The sequence below is a fragment of the Argopecten irradians genome, chromosome 11 (genome assembly GCF_041381155.1).
Source record: "Argopecten irradians isolate NY chromosome 11, Ai_NY, whole genome shotgun sequence".
Taxonomy (NCBI): Eukaryota; Metazoa; Mollusca; class Bivalvia; order Pectinida; family Pectinidae; genus Argopecten; species Argopecten irradians.
In genome coordinates, this window is record NC_091144.1 from 26,454,840 (window position 1) to 26,471,121 (window position 16,282).

Genomic DNA, 16,282 nt, shown 5'->3' on the forward strand with positions numbered 1-16,282 from the left:
CTTATAATGTTTAATGGGGAAAAGGGGAAAAAAGGGAAACCACTTTCTATTTCAGCTTCTCTACCCTCTGTCTCTATTATTGCAGCATATATCTATATTATTTAATAATGCCCTTCACCATGCTTAAATCAAATAGTCATGACAAGTTTTTTATTTTTTCCTTTTACAGTAATATGGTAATTCCATGAATTTATAGCTAGGAATAAATACAATTACTTTTACAATTACAGTAATTAAAATATAACTCTCGTTTCAGTGTGGCTGAACAAATTTCCAAAATCATTTAAGACAAATTCATGAAGGAATTAATTCAAAATAATTTTTCTCAAAATTTCATTATACCAGGTATGAAGCAAAACCTTTAGGGTTAATTATATTGTCAAAGTCACCATAGAAATTATAAAATTCAGTGCTTTAAGCATATCTCAAAAACTCTCAAATTTTCCACCTGCATTATATTTGTTATCTGCTATTAATCAGCAAAATATGTTTATGAGAATTAATTTGTTACAATTTTTTACTTTTGATAAACTCTGTCCATTACAGCTGCAGAAAGTCCCTGTGAGGTGGGAGATCCCCTGAAGGATGATAGTGGTGAAGAATATTTTTGTGGTCGAGGCTCTTCTGGTTTCTGTCCGTCAGATTCTCGCTGTGTAATTTCACCAACAGACACCTTCGCTGTTTGTTGTGCTAAAGGTGAGCTCAGTAAACTTTTGATAATTCTGTAAGGAATAAACCATAGTCAGAATAACCATCTGTGGGAGAGCACTATACTAATTTAAAGACCCACTGCCTCTCCGAAACAGTTTTCAATTATTTGAAATAGAAATTGATAATTTTGGAGAGTAGCAAATGTTATTAATGCTACACTCACAATCATCTTTTGCACAGTTTAATTAAAATGAATTAAATGTTAATTTTCTTCTACTGTCGTTCTAATTACCGTGTGAATAGTTGATTATCACTGCGCCAGACAGCAAAACAGCGATATGAATCTTCACTGTTAACACACAGGGGGCCAACTCAATGAAAATGGATGTTGTCATACATTTTTTTTTGTATTTGGAGGATGGACTGATGAGTATATATGACAGTCATGTGATTTTTTTCAAAAAATACGAGATTTGAAAAATTATTTAAAAATCGGGATATTTAGGCCTACTATAAAACAGAGAAAGGGACGACAGTCACCATATTGGATTTTTTACCCCCACCTCGATTAAAGTTAATTTTTTCACAATAGTATACCTTTTTTCCTAGAGTCATAATCACGCATCAGTCCTCCGATAATCCATAATCACACACAAACCATGCAAAAGCATATAAACGATGTCTATATAGTCAAACGCAATATTTTAATCCAAAATTACCGGCGCTTTCTGACTTGTGACATCGAAAGCAACGTCCTAGTGAAGAGCGATTAGAGTGACTTCCCCTGCAGTGTAATTCAATCGGTTTAATCAGAGATATTCCGATACGTTTGTTTTCGCGGAAAATTTGAATATTAAAACGTATCGGAATACCTCTGACTAAACCCATTGAATTACACTGCAGGGGAAGACACTCTAATCGCTTTTCACTAGGACGTTGCTTTCGATGTCACAAGTCAGAAAGCGCCGGTAGTTTTGGATTAAAATATTGCGTTTGACTATATAGACATCGTTTATATGCTTTTGCATGGTTTGTGTGTGATTATGGATTATCGGAGGACTGATGCGTGATTATGACTCTAGGAAAAAAGGTATACTATTGTGAAAAAATTAACTTTAATCGAGGTGGGGGTAAAAAATCCAATATGGCGACTGTCGTCCCTTTCTCTGTTTTATAGTAAATATCCCGATTTTTTAATAATTTTTCAAATCTCGTATTTTTTGAAAAAAATCACATGACTGTCATATATACTCATCAGTCCATCCTCCAAATACAAAAAAAAATGTATGACAACATCCATTTTCATTGAGTTGGCCCCCTGTGTGTTAACATAGATTACAGCTGGAATCATGAATTTGTTTGGTGTTGTAACCTCATTTTAGGCCATCGATATACATTTTCCAATGTAATTATTGTGTTTAAGAAACTTAGATTTTTTCTTTTCGGAAAGGTAGTGGACCTTTAAAAGATATTTTGAAGGCGTCTTAACTTGGAATTTTTTCTTTAAACTCTCTACAAAGATAAAGTTTTCTGAGAAATTTTGATGTCCTCGCAAACACAAAAAGTAAATAAACAAAGATAATTAGTTCTATCAATTAATATCATTTGTTGGAAAAGAATCAAATATATGTTTAGAGAATTTAAATTGATGTTTTTTTGTCATTTTCAGTGAAAAACTCAACGGAAAAAGGTGAGAAAAAGCAAATTATTTGATGGACAAAGTTTAATCCTTTCTATTAAGTGTATTAAAAAAACAAGTAGTGCAAAACTTTGGATGTATATTATAAATCTTATTTAATTATAATTAGCTTTCTTCATGTGTACTCTATGAAAGTCTTTTATGGTCTATGGTGTAGTTAGTAGGAGATGGAAATTATGGGTTCTGACTATCTGATATCATACCTCCTTCCAACAAAGTTAAGTGGAATCGGCTTGTCTGTCTGTCTGTCTGTCTGTCTGTCTGTCTGTCTGTCTGTCTGTCTGTCTGTCTGTCTGTCTGTCTGTCTGTCTGTCTGTCTGTCTGTCTGTCTGTCTGTCTGTCTGTCTGTCTGTCTGTCTGTCTGTCTGTCTGTCTGTCTGTCTGTCCGTCCGTCCGTCCGTCCGTCCGTCCGTCCGTCCGTCCGTCCGTCCGTCCGTCCGTCCGTCTGTCTGTCTGTCTACACAACTTTGTCTGGCTAACTCCTCCTAAACTACCTGACAGATTTTGATAAAATTTGGTACACAGAACCCTGACATAAAGGGGAGTTGAGTAAACTATATAGGGATCTGCAATGTCCTCTATTAATGGACTTATTACTAAATAATATTTGTCGTCCACTCTGGCGACAGTTCTAGTTGTTATCAAGAGTTTATGTTACTGTTGTTAGTTAAGGACTTCATGATTTTCTGTGTTATTTTTAGACTGCGGTTCAGCTCCAGCTGATCTGGTTTTCCTGGTGGATGAGTCCAGCAGTATAGGGGCCTCCAACTTCCAGGTACAAAAAGACTTTGTTAAAAGCCTTATCAACAACCCCGTCATAGCTGACAACATTGAAACAGGCCTGATGCAAGTAGCTCTGGTAACGTTCTCCAGAGATCCAATCAAACGATTTGGACTGAACACATACACCACTGCACAAGATATGTTTGATAACATCGACAGCATTCCATACAATCAAAGAGGAACAGAGATTGAAAAAGGTTTGAAGTTTGTTCGCCAAAACACTCTTACAGAAGCAGAAGGAGCTCGTGCTGAAGCACCTAAGATAGTCATTCTGTTGACTGATGGCTCCTCTAGTGACAATTCAGAAAATGAAGCAAATCTTCTCCGTGATATGGACGTCACTCTACTGGTTATAGGTATAGGAAATGTTGATATGGTTCAACTAAAAGCTATTGCCGGCGATGACAAGTTCCTGTTCACAGTCGATGATTTCTCCGAACTCAGTGGTATTGCTGAACAGTTTGTTGCATCCATTCCATGTCCTGAGGGTAAGTAAATCATCTTTCACTGATCATTTTATCAAATAAACTGAAGAAAGAAACACAAAATCACAGCGTGTGGAACTTCTCCTGAACTAAACCTGTTGTACAGCTCAATCATATTCAAAATATAACTATAACACTTAAGATTTACTCTGTTTTTCAAAATTTATGAAATACCTCTGAACTTCAGCATCTAGTTAATTCATTCTAAAGTCAACCTTGAGACTTCCAAAGTAATGTTACTGACTGATTTTTGTTTCAGAACCACTGACTTGCCATCTAACTGAGGCAGTACAATGCTACCAGAACCAGGCTAGGTCCCTTCTGACTGGCCTTCTGCCTATTGCAGCGAGAGGCTCTGTCTGCAGGTAAAAAAATATATATATAATGGTTGTAATAACCTTATAGGCCTTCTGAATAGTTGACCAATGAACATTAAAGTCATTTCAGGAGGTCATTTTAGGAGGACAATAATGTTATCAAGTATGTGTTAGATTGTGATTGTTTACAGCAAAAAATAAGCGTGTAATAAATTGGAATTATCATTTTGAAATTATGATGATTTTATATTGCACAACCTACCAGGTAATGTTATTTCCAGTACAGTTATCAATTAAAATTTTAGCGAATTAATATTGAAATATAACATATATTTGGAAGATAAGGAGTTAATGATGTTGAAACATTTGATGAATATGACAATCATGCATAGCTAGTGTAGATTCATGCAATTATCAGTATGCAAAAGCTCGACAGTTTATTCCAACATTTAGGTACTTTTCTATAATAATAAGTATGAAAAATGAATTCTTTTGAACAGTGTTACTGAAGTGTACTCGGACTGTGTCACAAATATGACCGTAACATGTTCCTCTGAGAAGCAACAGAAGTTTGTACAGCTATCCCAGTGGACGAAGCAGCTGGTCAGGTCCCAGGGTATTTGTCAGTCGCCGGAGGACTACACTCCAAAGTACTGCCATCCAGAGGAAGCTGCACCATGTCTCGCTGCCATGTCTAGAACGATTGCTCGCTACCAACATACACCAGTGCGCTCAGCCATCTGCTCGTGAGTACACATTGATGTTTTCAGTAGATGTAAAGGTTGAAAGCTAGATGTCTATTGTTCATTATTTTGTCTTTAATTTCCTCTTTTCAATACCTATGATTACCAGATTCAGGATATTTGGACGGTGGGTTTCCAGTTCACTGCCTCAAATATCAAACCATCTGGTTTATACTTTTAAGGTCCAAGGGATTTCTTTACACCTTTTTTTCGATTTTTTTTTCTTAACAAATAATCATGAAGAATATTATCTATATTAAAGAGTACTGCATGAATCATTCAACTTTTATCCTTACAGATATATTGTTTCTCTGTACTTCACGTCTAAGTAACAGGGAATTTCGGTTAGATCATTCACCTCTAACTTCAAGATGGACTAGTCTGGTCTGTGATTTACAGGAGACCAAATGTGTCTTCAGGGGCGAATGATTTACTATTATCTGGTGATGAACAAATAAAATATTTACAAGCACCAAGAACAAATAAAATATTTACAAGCACCAATATTCACTTCAGATCATTATATTTGTTCTGTGTAACTGTCATATTGTAAGCGAAATGCTCAAAGCTAATTTATTTGTACCATATTTTACAGGCAAATCCAGACAACAGAGACGTGTGTTTTAAAGAGTATACAGGACTGTGACGAGAATAGGCGCCGCAGTGTATTACAGGCATATTGGGATATGACCATACTAGCACATTTAGCCTGTGTGGCCCCTCAAGTCCCCAAACCAATGCCACCAGTCTGTGGAGAGGAAGGAAACATGTGTAATGACATTGGGGCACTCAACTGCCTGGTGACTGCGCACACTAAACTTGTAGCCTCCGGGGAAAACAGAGAAAGTGTCTGCAAGTAAGGTCACATGAATAGGTCACATGTAAGGTCACATATTATAAAGTCTCATGTATTATATATTATAGGTCACATGATAACGTTACGTGATAGGTCACATGACTAAGTCACAAGTAAGGTAACATGATTAAGTCACATGTAAGGTAACTTGATTAAGTCACATGTAAGGTCACATGATTAAGTCACATGTAAGGTCACATATTAAAAAGTCTCATGTATTATATATTATAGGTCACATGATAACGTTACGTGATAGGTCACATGACTAAGTCACAAGTAAGGTAACATGATTAAGTCACATGTAAGGTAACTTGATTAAGTCACATGTAAGGTCACATGATTAAGTCACATGTAAGGTCTCATGATTAAGTCACATGTAAGGTAACATGATTAAGTCACATGTAAGGTCTCATGATTAAGTCACATGCAAGGTCACATGATTAAGTCTCATGTAAGGTCTCATGATTAAGTCACAAGTAAGGTAACAGTATTAAGTCACATGTAAGGTCACATGATTAAGTCACATATAAGGTCTCATGATTAATTCACAAGAAAGGTGATTATGTTTTCAAATTCTTAATGGGATATTAAATACTACAGTTTAAAAGTGATCAGAGCCAATTATTCAACAAGCTATGAATTAATTTTTATTTCAAAATAAAAATAAAAAGTATTATCATCAGAACAGTTAAACAAAAAGCATCAGACCACCAAACTTTGGATTGGTAATTTCAGTGCTGTTGTTGCTGCCAAATATTGCGTGAAGCGCCAGATTGCAGGATGTGATGTAAGCGAAAAATCAATCATCCATGGCATGTATGAGAAGCTTACAGGTCGTATGGGTAATATGTGTCCAGAGATCTACTGTGAACGATGTGGAGCTCTTCAGTGCATCGAAGATTTAAGTAATATGCTTAAAGCTGGAGAGAAGGATATGTGCAAGTAAGTATAATTGATATTCAAACAGCATAGACAGAGACATCTAAAAATTTTTACTTTACTTTTTACTCTTTTAATTGGTAAGAATCTTACAGTCAATGCCTTAGTTAATAATATTAAGTCCTAATGCACGATACTAATTATAGTTAATTGCACAACCCATTAAAAAAATTTAGCTGTGATTTGAGTGGTCATTGACAAAAATGAAAGTATTTAAATCTTCAGTATTGAAATAAAACAAACGATAGGGAAATGTGAAATTGCGACATATTTCATTTTCCTGTCTTGAAAATATTAATGATGGGTTAATTATATGTGACCATTTGATATACTTATTTGAAATAATGGATATGCTGTTACAAAAATGATTGATAGAAGTAAGGCATATTACCATTTTGCAGCATGATTGAAAGAACAAAGAAATGTGTAGAGGAGAAAGCCAGACATTGTTCAGATGAAGATCAGAAGAAAATCTATGTCAAGCTTGATTATGTTGTGACGATGACAGCCTCCCACTGTGATAGGATAGCTATGCACTGTATCACAGCATTCAACTCTGTCTCCGTGGAAATCCTCAAACACAACAAGCCTGACCAATCAATGGAGAGCAGCGGTAGTGGTAGCCAATCAAACAGTAACTCAGGTGGCAGCAAGTCAAAAGGGAGCTCTGAAAGTGGAAGCCAAACACAAAGCTCTAGGAAGAAAAGAAGTACAGAAACATCTGGATCAAAATCTACAAAATCTGGCTCTGGCTCTGGTGGCAAGTCAGGTGAAGAATCAGGTAGTAAGTCTGCTGAGGGATCTTCAAGTCATCAGGGGTCAACTGAAGAGGAGGAGGAGATTATTTGTGAAGATCAACTTGACAGTGATTACAAGATGGATATCGACTGGCCTGTAGATATTGACAGGTGTTACATAGAAGACTATGGGTCAGAAGAAAGTGGCAGCAACTCCAAACAAAGCGGAAGCAAATCTGAAGTAATTTGTGGAGAATTATCAACCAGTGGATCAGGAAGCAAAGAGTCTAAAAGTGGAAGTGGTCAGTCAACAGCTAGTGGATCAGGAAGCAAAGAGTCTCAAAGTGGAAGTGGTCAGTCAAAAGCAAGTGGATCTGGAAGTCAAGAGTCTCAAAGTGGAAGTGGTCAGTCAACAGCAAGTGGATCAGGAAGTAAAGAGTCTCAAAGTGGAAGTCACCAGTCAACAGCAAGTGGATCAGGAAGTCAAGAGTCTCAAAGTGGAAGTCACCAGTCAACAGCAAGTGGATCAGGAAGCCAAGAGTCTCAAAGTGAAAGTGCAGGATCCTCTGAGACTTCAGCAGGAAGCGGAGAAGCGAAGACTTGCATGAATCGGCTAGCTTGGATGTGTAGAAAAGCCCGTTTGAGTTGGAACTGTGTCCAGGAGGCCATGTTGATGCTGCCAGAGGACAGACAACAGGTGATGCAACAGGCTTTGACTGGAGTGTGGACGTCTGTCCAGTACAGATGTGCAGGTAAGATATATAAGACTGTAGACACATTTAGAATTTTTCAATTTAAGACTAGATCACTCCATTATGAAATTACAGATTTGGGTGAATGAGTTAAACTTATAATTGATTAATGAGGTCAAATCTAAACAAAATGTAGAAAAAATCTATTTAGATACATGTATATATTTTCATGAACAATTTTATTGTGATATAGACTAGATATTTCACTCACAGTTTCATTGTTTGAATGTATTGTAAATGTCAAGTTTTGTTTGTTGTTTCCAGACATTAAGGCAAGATAAATTAAGTGAATTTGAAAATTTATTCGTTTATACATTTTCACTCATAACAATTTTTAGCTCACCTGGCCCGAAGGGCCAGTGAGCTTATGTCATGGTGCGCCGTCCAATGTCCGTCCGTCCGTCAACATTTCCTTTAAAACGCTCCTAGTCATAGAGTTCTGCATGGATTCTAACCAAATTTGGCCAGAAACATCCTTGGGGAAAGGGGAACAGAGTTTGTATAAATTTTGGCTCTGACCCCCAAGGGGCAGGAGGGACGGGGCCACATAGGGGAAATAGAGGTAAATCCTTTAAATCGCTACTTGTCATAGAGTTCTGCATGGATTCTAACCAAAATTTGGCCAGAAACATCCTTGGGGAAAGGGGAACAGAGTTTGTATAAATTTTGGCTCTGACCCCCAAGGGGCAGGAGGGACGGGGCCACATAGGGGAAATAGTGGTAAATACTTTAAATCGCTACTTGTCATAGAGTTCTGCATGGATTCTAATCAAATTTGGCCAGAAACATCCTTGGGGACAGGGGAACAGACTTTGTATAAATTTTGGCTCTGACCCTCCGTGGGCAGGAGAGGCGGGGCCCAATAGGGGAAATAAAGGTAAATTCTTTAAATCGCTACTCGTGCTAGAGTTCTGCATGGATTGTAACCAAATTTGGTCAAAAACATCCTTGGGGTAAGGTGAACAGAACTTGTATAAATTTTGGCTCTGACATCCCGGGGGCAGAAGGGGCAGGGTCCAATTGAGGAAATAGAGGTAATTCTATAAATCGCTACTTGTCCTAGAGTTTTGCATGGATTGTAACCAAAGGAGCAGGTATTTGGCCTTAATTTTTCAGACCGAAAAATATTAACTCTGATCCGCATCAATTTCACATCATTAAATACTCTCATACTTGCCATTCATCAAAACATAACTTTTTATAACCATGTACACGATGTACTCCACCTATGACGTCATCAAATTGATGATTTTCCTCTTCTCGCAAAATTTTACTAAAAATTCATCATCTTTAGGTTAGAAAAGGCTTGAAATGGATTTGGCCGCCACCTTGGAGCAACTTTACATTTTGCATGGATTTGCGTAAATACATGATACACAACGTGTGAAAATCTCTTTCTGCTCCACGAAGGCGGCCACATTCATTTTTAGAGAAAACCACTCAAAAAGTATGATTTTTCAATGATTTTTGTGAAAAATGACAGGAAACTGCATTTTGATTACGTCATAGTGAACATATTTGGCACATGCGGGATATTTTTGGGATGTAATGTGTTAGCAAATGTATTCAACTGTTATATGGCAAAATATGTTGTTCTTTACTGGAGAATTAATTTTGCGGCCATATTCGAGTCTTAACGTACCTTCTCTAAATTGGCCACAAACATCCTTTGGAGAAGGGGAACAGAACTTGTATAAATTTTGCCTCTGACTCACTGGGGGCAGGAGGGGCGGGGCCCTATAGGGGAATTAAAGGTAAATATTAAAATTCCTTCAGAAAAGAAACGATGAACCTGTATTCAGAACATTACTTGGCATTACAAACCAGGTGAGCGATACAGGCCCTCTAGGCCTCTTGTTTGAAATTATAAGTATTTATCAATAGTTAAAATTCAAATGTAAAAATTGGCCCTTTTTAGGCCTCATTTATACGCATTTGCGCAAAAAAATCACAATTAATGTATTTGTAAGAGTGGAAACAACATTGAGGTCATTGATAGTCATATAAACTTACATATTAAAGATAAAAAATTTTGTTGTTTGTAATATTTCAGTCAATTATCAAGCTTTGAAAATAAATCAAAATATGTGTGTAAAATTGTATTTTGAGAAAAACACACGGTAAAGTAGGGTTATTGAGAGTACAATATTTCCAAAACCGCTCGGTCAAATTTCAAAGAAAAACCTTAATAAACAGTTTATCAACCAATCTTTCATTGAGCAAATATTAAAGAAAATGAAATGAGGGGAAATTTTTAGGCCTATAAATATATCGAACCACTTTAATTGAAACCTTTTTGTGGCAACTTATTTTCCCGATTTCTTATTGCCAAGAAATACCTAAAAAATAATAAGGTCTACAGTAATTGGAATATCTCTATATGTTTGATGTAATCAGAAACCTGCCGGAAAACTGCCGAAAAAAGTTACAAAACAGCTAAATTTTTATTTTTTATTTTTTATTTTTTTGTGACAGCTTCTAAGTTACAGTGTTTTAGCTGCAAAAAGGAAGATTCTAATGAAGCCTGCAATGCCCGAGCTGTACAAACATGCAGTGCTAATCAACAGGTACGAATCTGTGATCAGAATGGGTATATACTCACAGAAAATATAAGACCACTTTAAATGTCTGTCCCTAGGTGGTCTCATAATGGAGGGACTTCTGTTATCATATTGTATTGCCTTTTTAGAGGTTTAAACATTTCATTCTAAAATTTCACCTAATATATCCAGTATACATGTGTATTGTATCAGGTGATGTTTTTTTCCAATGTTATATGAGTAAGACTAAGTATATACCTTGACATTTGTGATATGCCTCGGTAGTTATGTTAATATAAGTACTAAATTTTGAAATTATTTAAAAAGGTATCTTAAATTTGTAGTCATTTCATATTGAGATCTTATGACAAAAATGCCACTCTGAAAGTTAAAAGAATCTTTTTTTTTTACAAGGTATACAGAAAATAATAACTTTCAAGATTACTTACTTAAAACTTTGCATGAAAAAAATCCTTTATATATTAATTATTTGTTTATGATAGTGATGGTTCAAACAATATTTTGTACTTTATATCTGATTTTTTTATATTCAGGCCTGTGAAATATTTCATTTGTTATTTGTAAATGATATAATTTATAGTGATGGTTCAAACAAGATTTTGTATTTTAAATCTAATGTTTTGATATTCAGGCCTATGAAATATTTCAAATGTTATTTGTTTATGATGTAATTTATGGTGATGGTTCAAACATGATTTTGTACTTTATATCTGGTGTACATGTGTTGATATTCAGGCCTGTGAAACTGTAGTGGACTTTGGAGCTAAGGTTGTTACCAAGGGATGTGTGAACCCGAACTCGTGTAAGACTCAGTGTACTGGGAACGGAAAGAAGTGTTCCTACTGTTGTCGTGACAACCTGTGTAATCAGCCATGGGATAACGTCATCACTGGTATGTTTACATTGAGGTCTTGGTAAAGACAATCAGAAAGAAATCTGATAATTAGTATTTGTTCGCTTTATATTTTGTCAATTTTTTCTATGTTTTTAAAAGTATTAATCAATTTTTTCTATGTTTAAAAAAGTATTAATAGATAACTAAACAAGTAAACAAATAAACAAATAACAAGGCTTATTGTCTGACAAACTTTGATGCACAAGATAGGTGACAGCATATCTTAACTCATATTTCACCCCTAAAATTTCATAATGGACTTGTCTGGTCTTTGATTTAGAAGAGTCTAAATTTGTCTTTAGGGGTGAATGAGTTAATGTCTTATTTCCATACATTATTTCAAGTTTTTAAATTCCTAACAGAATCTCGGACCTGTGTTGGTTTATCAGCGGTGTCTTGTGCATTCTCCTTGGTGAAATCTGTGGCACATATGAAAGAATTGTCTTGCAGGTAATCAGACTAGTATATTAACTTTTTTATTTAGAATAAATAATATGTTAATGATAATTATATTTTGATTGTCTTTTTCATGCATTTCTATTTTTTTCTGACAGCTGTGGTACATTTTGTATTTGGTTGAAAATATACAACATAGTTCTAGTAATTTTGTAACTTAGATTATTAATTAACCTCAATATTAAGTAACGTGACACTACCCAAATTGGAACACTTTTTGAAAATACTTGTGAAAAATTTCTAACGTGTGCATGGACCCAGATTTTTCTCTTAACTTTCCACAAATAGATGCCTTCAGTTTTAATTTGAAGATCTGTTTACTTATCAGCAATGTATATATTGTGAAAGAGAGAGCTTGAAGCATGCCTGGTTTAGCCCTGTGTTTCAGCAGGTTCGAGTACCCAAAATGGAACACCCCCTATATATAGTTTGATTAAAAAATGTATAGATACATTGTATCATAAAAAATGTTTGAATTCATTTTAGGAAAGTTCAAACATTTTTTAGTTTATTTAAGTCACATATTTGTCAAATATATTCCATTGGGTATTTGTTTTTCTTTTTTCAAAATATATGATGTTTTTAGGGTTGTCACACGACTTCGTTTCCTGGATTTTTTCACAATTTCATTATTTTCGTTTTTAAATACAGGTAATAAGCGACTGGAGAAAAAAATGGCATCTAATAATTGTCACAGTTACTATTCCGAACCTTAATGTTTGTTCAGGACAGTAATTGATAGTTTTGATTGTAAATGGAAAATTCTGTATCACATATTTCAAAAGCGTTCCAATTTGGGTAGCGTCACGTTAATTCTTTTGCTTTAGAAAATATTTTCACTATGTTTATGCCAGTGTATCCACTCCATTATTGTTTTTTTTTCTACTTTCTTTTTGTCAGTGAGGTTGAGGCTAGTATGCAGTGTATGAAGAGGGACACAAAGAGTTGTATTTCAAGTCAGTATCTGTCCATCAGGGAGCATGTTACCCAACTTGAGTCAAGCACCCTGCTGACAAAATGTCGCCTCCGTCAGCTACACTGTCACTGTGGGCTGTGTGGTGGTATGGCCCTTGGCATTACAATACAGAACTATTTCCGTACAGATGAAACTATCTGTCGGTAAGATATCTCAAGTTCTCTAGATATAACCATGTATCTATAGCTGTATCACATGAAACTTTCATTAGCTGAGCATTCTGTAGTGACCCCTGAAATTTCATAATGGTTTCGTCTAGTGTTTGATTTAGAAGAGTCTTGATGTGTCATCAGGGGTGAAAAGTTGATTTTGTAAAAATCCTCATTGCCTTTGAATTCATAATTATTCTGGAACAGCAGACAAAAATAATGAGGAAAGTTTGAATATTTGATCCCTTGTTCAATGTTCCCTTGGCTATCCACAAATATTTCTGCCTTACAAAATGAATAAAAAGTGTCAAAACACAAGATAGGTTATTCACGAACATTTTATGATCGCTATGCAGTATATTTTGGAGATTTATTATCTATAAGTATTGAAATCTTCGATTTATTATTTTTTTTCTGTACAGACACTTGCAGGACACAATACATGGCTCTTCCTTGGCTACTGTGGAACAGATTTGTTCTCCAACAGATTTCCAGGCCTCTTTCCAATCCCTTAGACTTGCCTGGTCTGTCATCGGAGACACATGTAAAATGGTACCCAGAATTCCTGATTCAGCACCTAGTTCAGGGGAGATAACACCTAATAATACAAGTCAAGAATCAGGGGAGACAATCTGTGATATGGAAGCTGCTATAGAGTGTATCGACAGTGATATGGCAAGACAAGAGGTTCTCAGGGCAATGATGTATGGATTTGATCATATTTGCAGGTAACTTTGTTTTAACTACAAGAGCTCCATACCATTTTAATAGTTTGATAACATACAAATTTGCCAAAGTCAGATTAACTTGTTTTGATATTTATTGAATTGATCACCATTAGTTTATACAAAGTAATCTAGGTTTTTTTTCAGAATGTTAATATAGTGTCATTTACTAATAGTTTCATGACACTTTTTAAAGTTTCATTATCTCAAAAAACTTGCATACCAAAAGTGTGGTCTTTTGTAACCTTCATCCTAGAAAGTAGCATATTATTAATTTATTACCCGGAGAAATACTGATTTTGTCATAACTTCAAAAATAAAAAATAAAATTTAAAAAAATTGTGAAACAGACTTAAAAAAATTCTTTTGAAACTTGGTGAATATGTACCCAGTTAGATTAAATCCAGAAATAAATGTGAAGTGTAAACCTGGCTAATGGTTTAATTACAGTGCCGGGGACCTGATGATGCAGTGTGTTGAGAACCATGTAAAGGGCTGTTCTGGGGACATATACACCAAAGTATGGGAACGTGTCATGTATGAAACTGCCTGGGTCAGAGGTCACTGTGAGCGTATCGCCACGAATACCAATGACATGTGTGATATTGAAACAGCAATGCAGTGTGTAACAAATTTAGGAAGCATTTCTTCAGTTGCCATGATGTGCCAGTAAGTATTGAAATTTATTTAATGATTACTCTTACTATGATAATTAGTATCCATGGTAATTCCAAAAATCAGAAAGCACAATTAGTATGGTTCTTTTTAACTTCAAATTGTTTAATATCATAGAAACCAAATGGGTCAAGTGCCTACAGACTGTAATTGCAACTGTATGCTAATTAATACAATCATTGCATGTGTAAAATTTGACATTCTTTCCTTGCCTAATATGTGACCACATTTCCATCTGAAGATGTATGCCCTATATTGATAGGCACCATTCTGTCATTTATTATATAAAATTTCCCATTTATTGTAGAACTATAAATATTTCTATTAAAAGTTTCTGGGTTCTACAAAATAAAATCCACAGAACTTAAATGTTATTGGAATAACTTTACAAAGAGCAACCAAGAAAATTTCTACCTGTGAAATGCTTGGAGTATACAGTCACCGCCTAACAGCCCACACTTTTGATTTCCTTCCTTGTGTTTTATTTGCTTTTAGGCAAACACTATGTTCATTGTCTTATAGAAGACATTTTTTTCCCTTAATGACAATTCTATAATACAAATATTGTCTTTTCTATTTCCCAAGTCTAAAAGAAATGCTTTTTATAATCATTTTAAGGTTTTTGTCAAACTTTTGAGAATAAAATCATTGCACAATGCATTTTTCAAATCTTATAGAAACAAAAACTTAACAATGGAATGTGTTAGCAAAAACACTGCTTCCTGCTTGTCAATACAAAAAGCTCCAATTGACTTTCTGATGGGAGAGCTGAAGTTTGCCATGGAGGATATGTGTAACACAGATATGGAGGATGACAGCTTTGGAGACATTTACCATGATCTTGCCGAATGTGTCGTTGGATTTGGACACAGGATTGATCACTCAATGAAAGTCATTGGTTCCAATGCTACTAACATGGTCTGTGAAGCTGTAAGCCAACTTCAGAGTTGTCTGTACAATGAAAAGTTACCTCCCCTGGCTAAACTTTACACCCAGTCTATGGCAAAAATGACGACATCATTCACGAAGCATGTTTGTTCCACAGGTTTGTTTTAGACAGTATACATTATAATTGGTTAACATTCATAATAATTCATAATATAAATAGAGGAACTTACAATCGTGACTATATGATATGAAATTTATCACAAGTTCAATAATTTGATATGCCACAAACCTCTTGGCAAGTGACATATATCTAGATTATTTTACTAGTTTGATAAATTTTATATCACATAGTCACGAGCGTAAGATTCTATTTATCACATAACTTTTGATATTTAGGAACATAAGTGAAACTTTAGATTTTGATTGTATATAAAACAGTAGAAATCCGGATTGGATGTGATGCTTCCGTCTACTGAGACAAATCATGAGACGTCATATATAAAATATGACATCAAAACTACCTGTGACATCATAATAGTGTTATTACACAAGTGTCATTATAACGATATTTATGACATGGCCATATGACATGGCTCGACGGGCCAGTTATGTGATAAACAAATTTTCCTCTACAAATTTCACTATCAAATTAAGTTATCCAAATTTGTATTTCTATGAATTAATATATCTTATTTGACTCTGTCACTTTTGCCAATTTCACTATCAATTTAAGTTATTTTAGTTCAACTTTTTAATCCACGAATTTTTCTCTTCACGAACTTGTTTTGAAACTTTTAACATTTTCATTAACATTGATATGCTGTTTACCAATTAAAGAAAATACCTTCCTTGGTTGGATACAGGTAGAATTTTTTGTTACAGATGATTTGGAGAGGCCTTTGTATTGTCACGTTTGTGATAAACAGGAAGGTACTGACTGTCAATCTAGCACCCGACTAGCCATCTGTGATCCTATTACTGAGGTGTGTTCTATG

General features: G+C 35.1%; 1 protein-coding gene across 2 annotated transcripts in view; it reads left to right on the forward strand.

The window, feature by feature from the left end:
• LOC138335132 (uncharacterized) overlaps positions 1–16,282 on the forward strand; it is a 114,213-nt gene that overhangs the window by 34,404 nt on the left and 63,527 nt on the right. For both annotated transcript variants that reach the window (XM_069284071.1, XM_069284070.1), the window contains exons 16-31: positions 547–696; positions 2,321–2,341; positions 3,052–3,621; positions 3,878–3,983; positions 4,436–4,681; positions 5,274–5,534; positions 6,270–6,476; positions 6,875–7,962; positions 10,438–10,529; positions 11,259–11,415; positions 11,781–11,868; positions 12,775–12,993; positions 13,422–13,727; positions 14,175–14,393; positions 15,077–15,444; positions 16,170–16,270. In XM_069284071.1, coding sequence (XP_069140172.1) covers positions 547–696; positions 2,321–2,341; positions 3,052–3,621; positions 3,878–3,983; positions 4,436–4,681; positions 5,274–5,534; positions 6,270–6,476; positions 6,875–7,962; positions 10,438–10,529; positions 11,259–11,415; positions 11,781–11,868; positions 12,775–12,993; positions 13,422–13,727; positions 14,175–14,393; positions 15,077–15,444; positions 16,170–16,270 — 4,199 coding nt within the window. The remainder of the gene's footprint in view (positions 1–546; positions 697–2,320; positions 2,342–3,051; positions 3,622–3,877; positions 3,984–4,435; positions 4,682–5,273; positions 5,535–6,269; positions 6,477–6,874; positions 7,963–10,437; positions 10,530–11,258; positions 11,416–11,780; positions 11,869–12,774; positions 12,994–13,421; positions 13,728–14,174; positions 14,394–15,076; positions 15,445–16,169; positions 16,271–16,282) is intronic.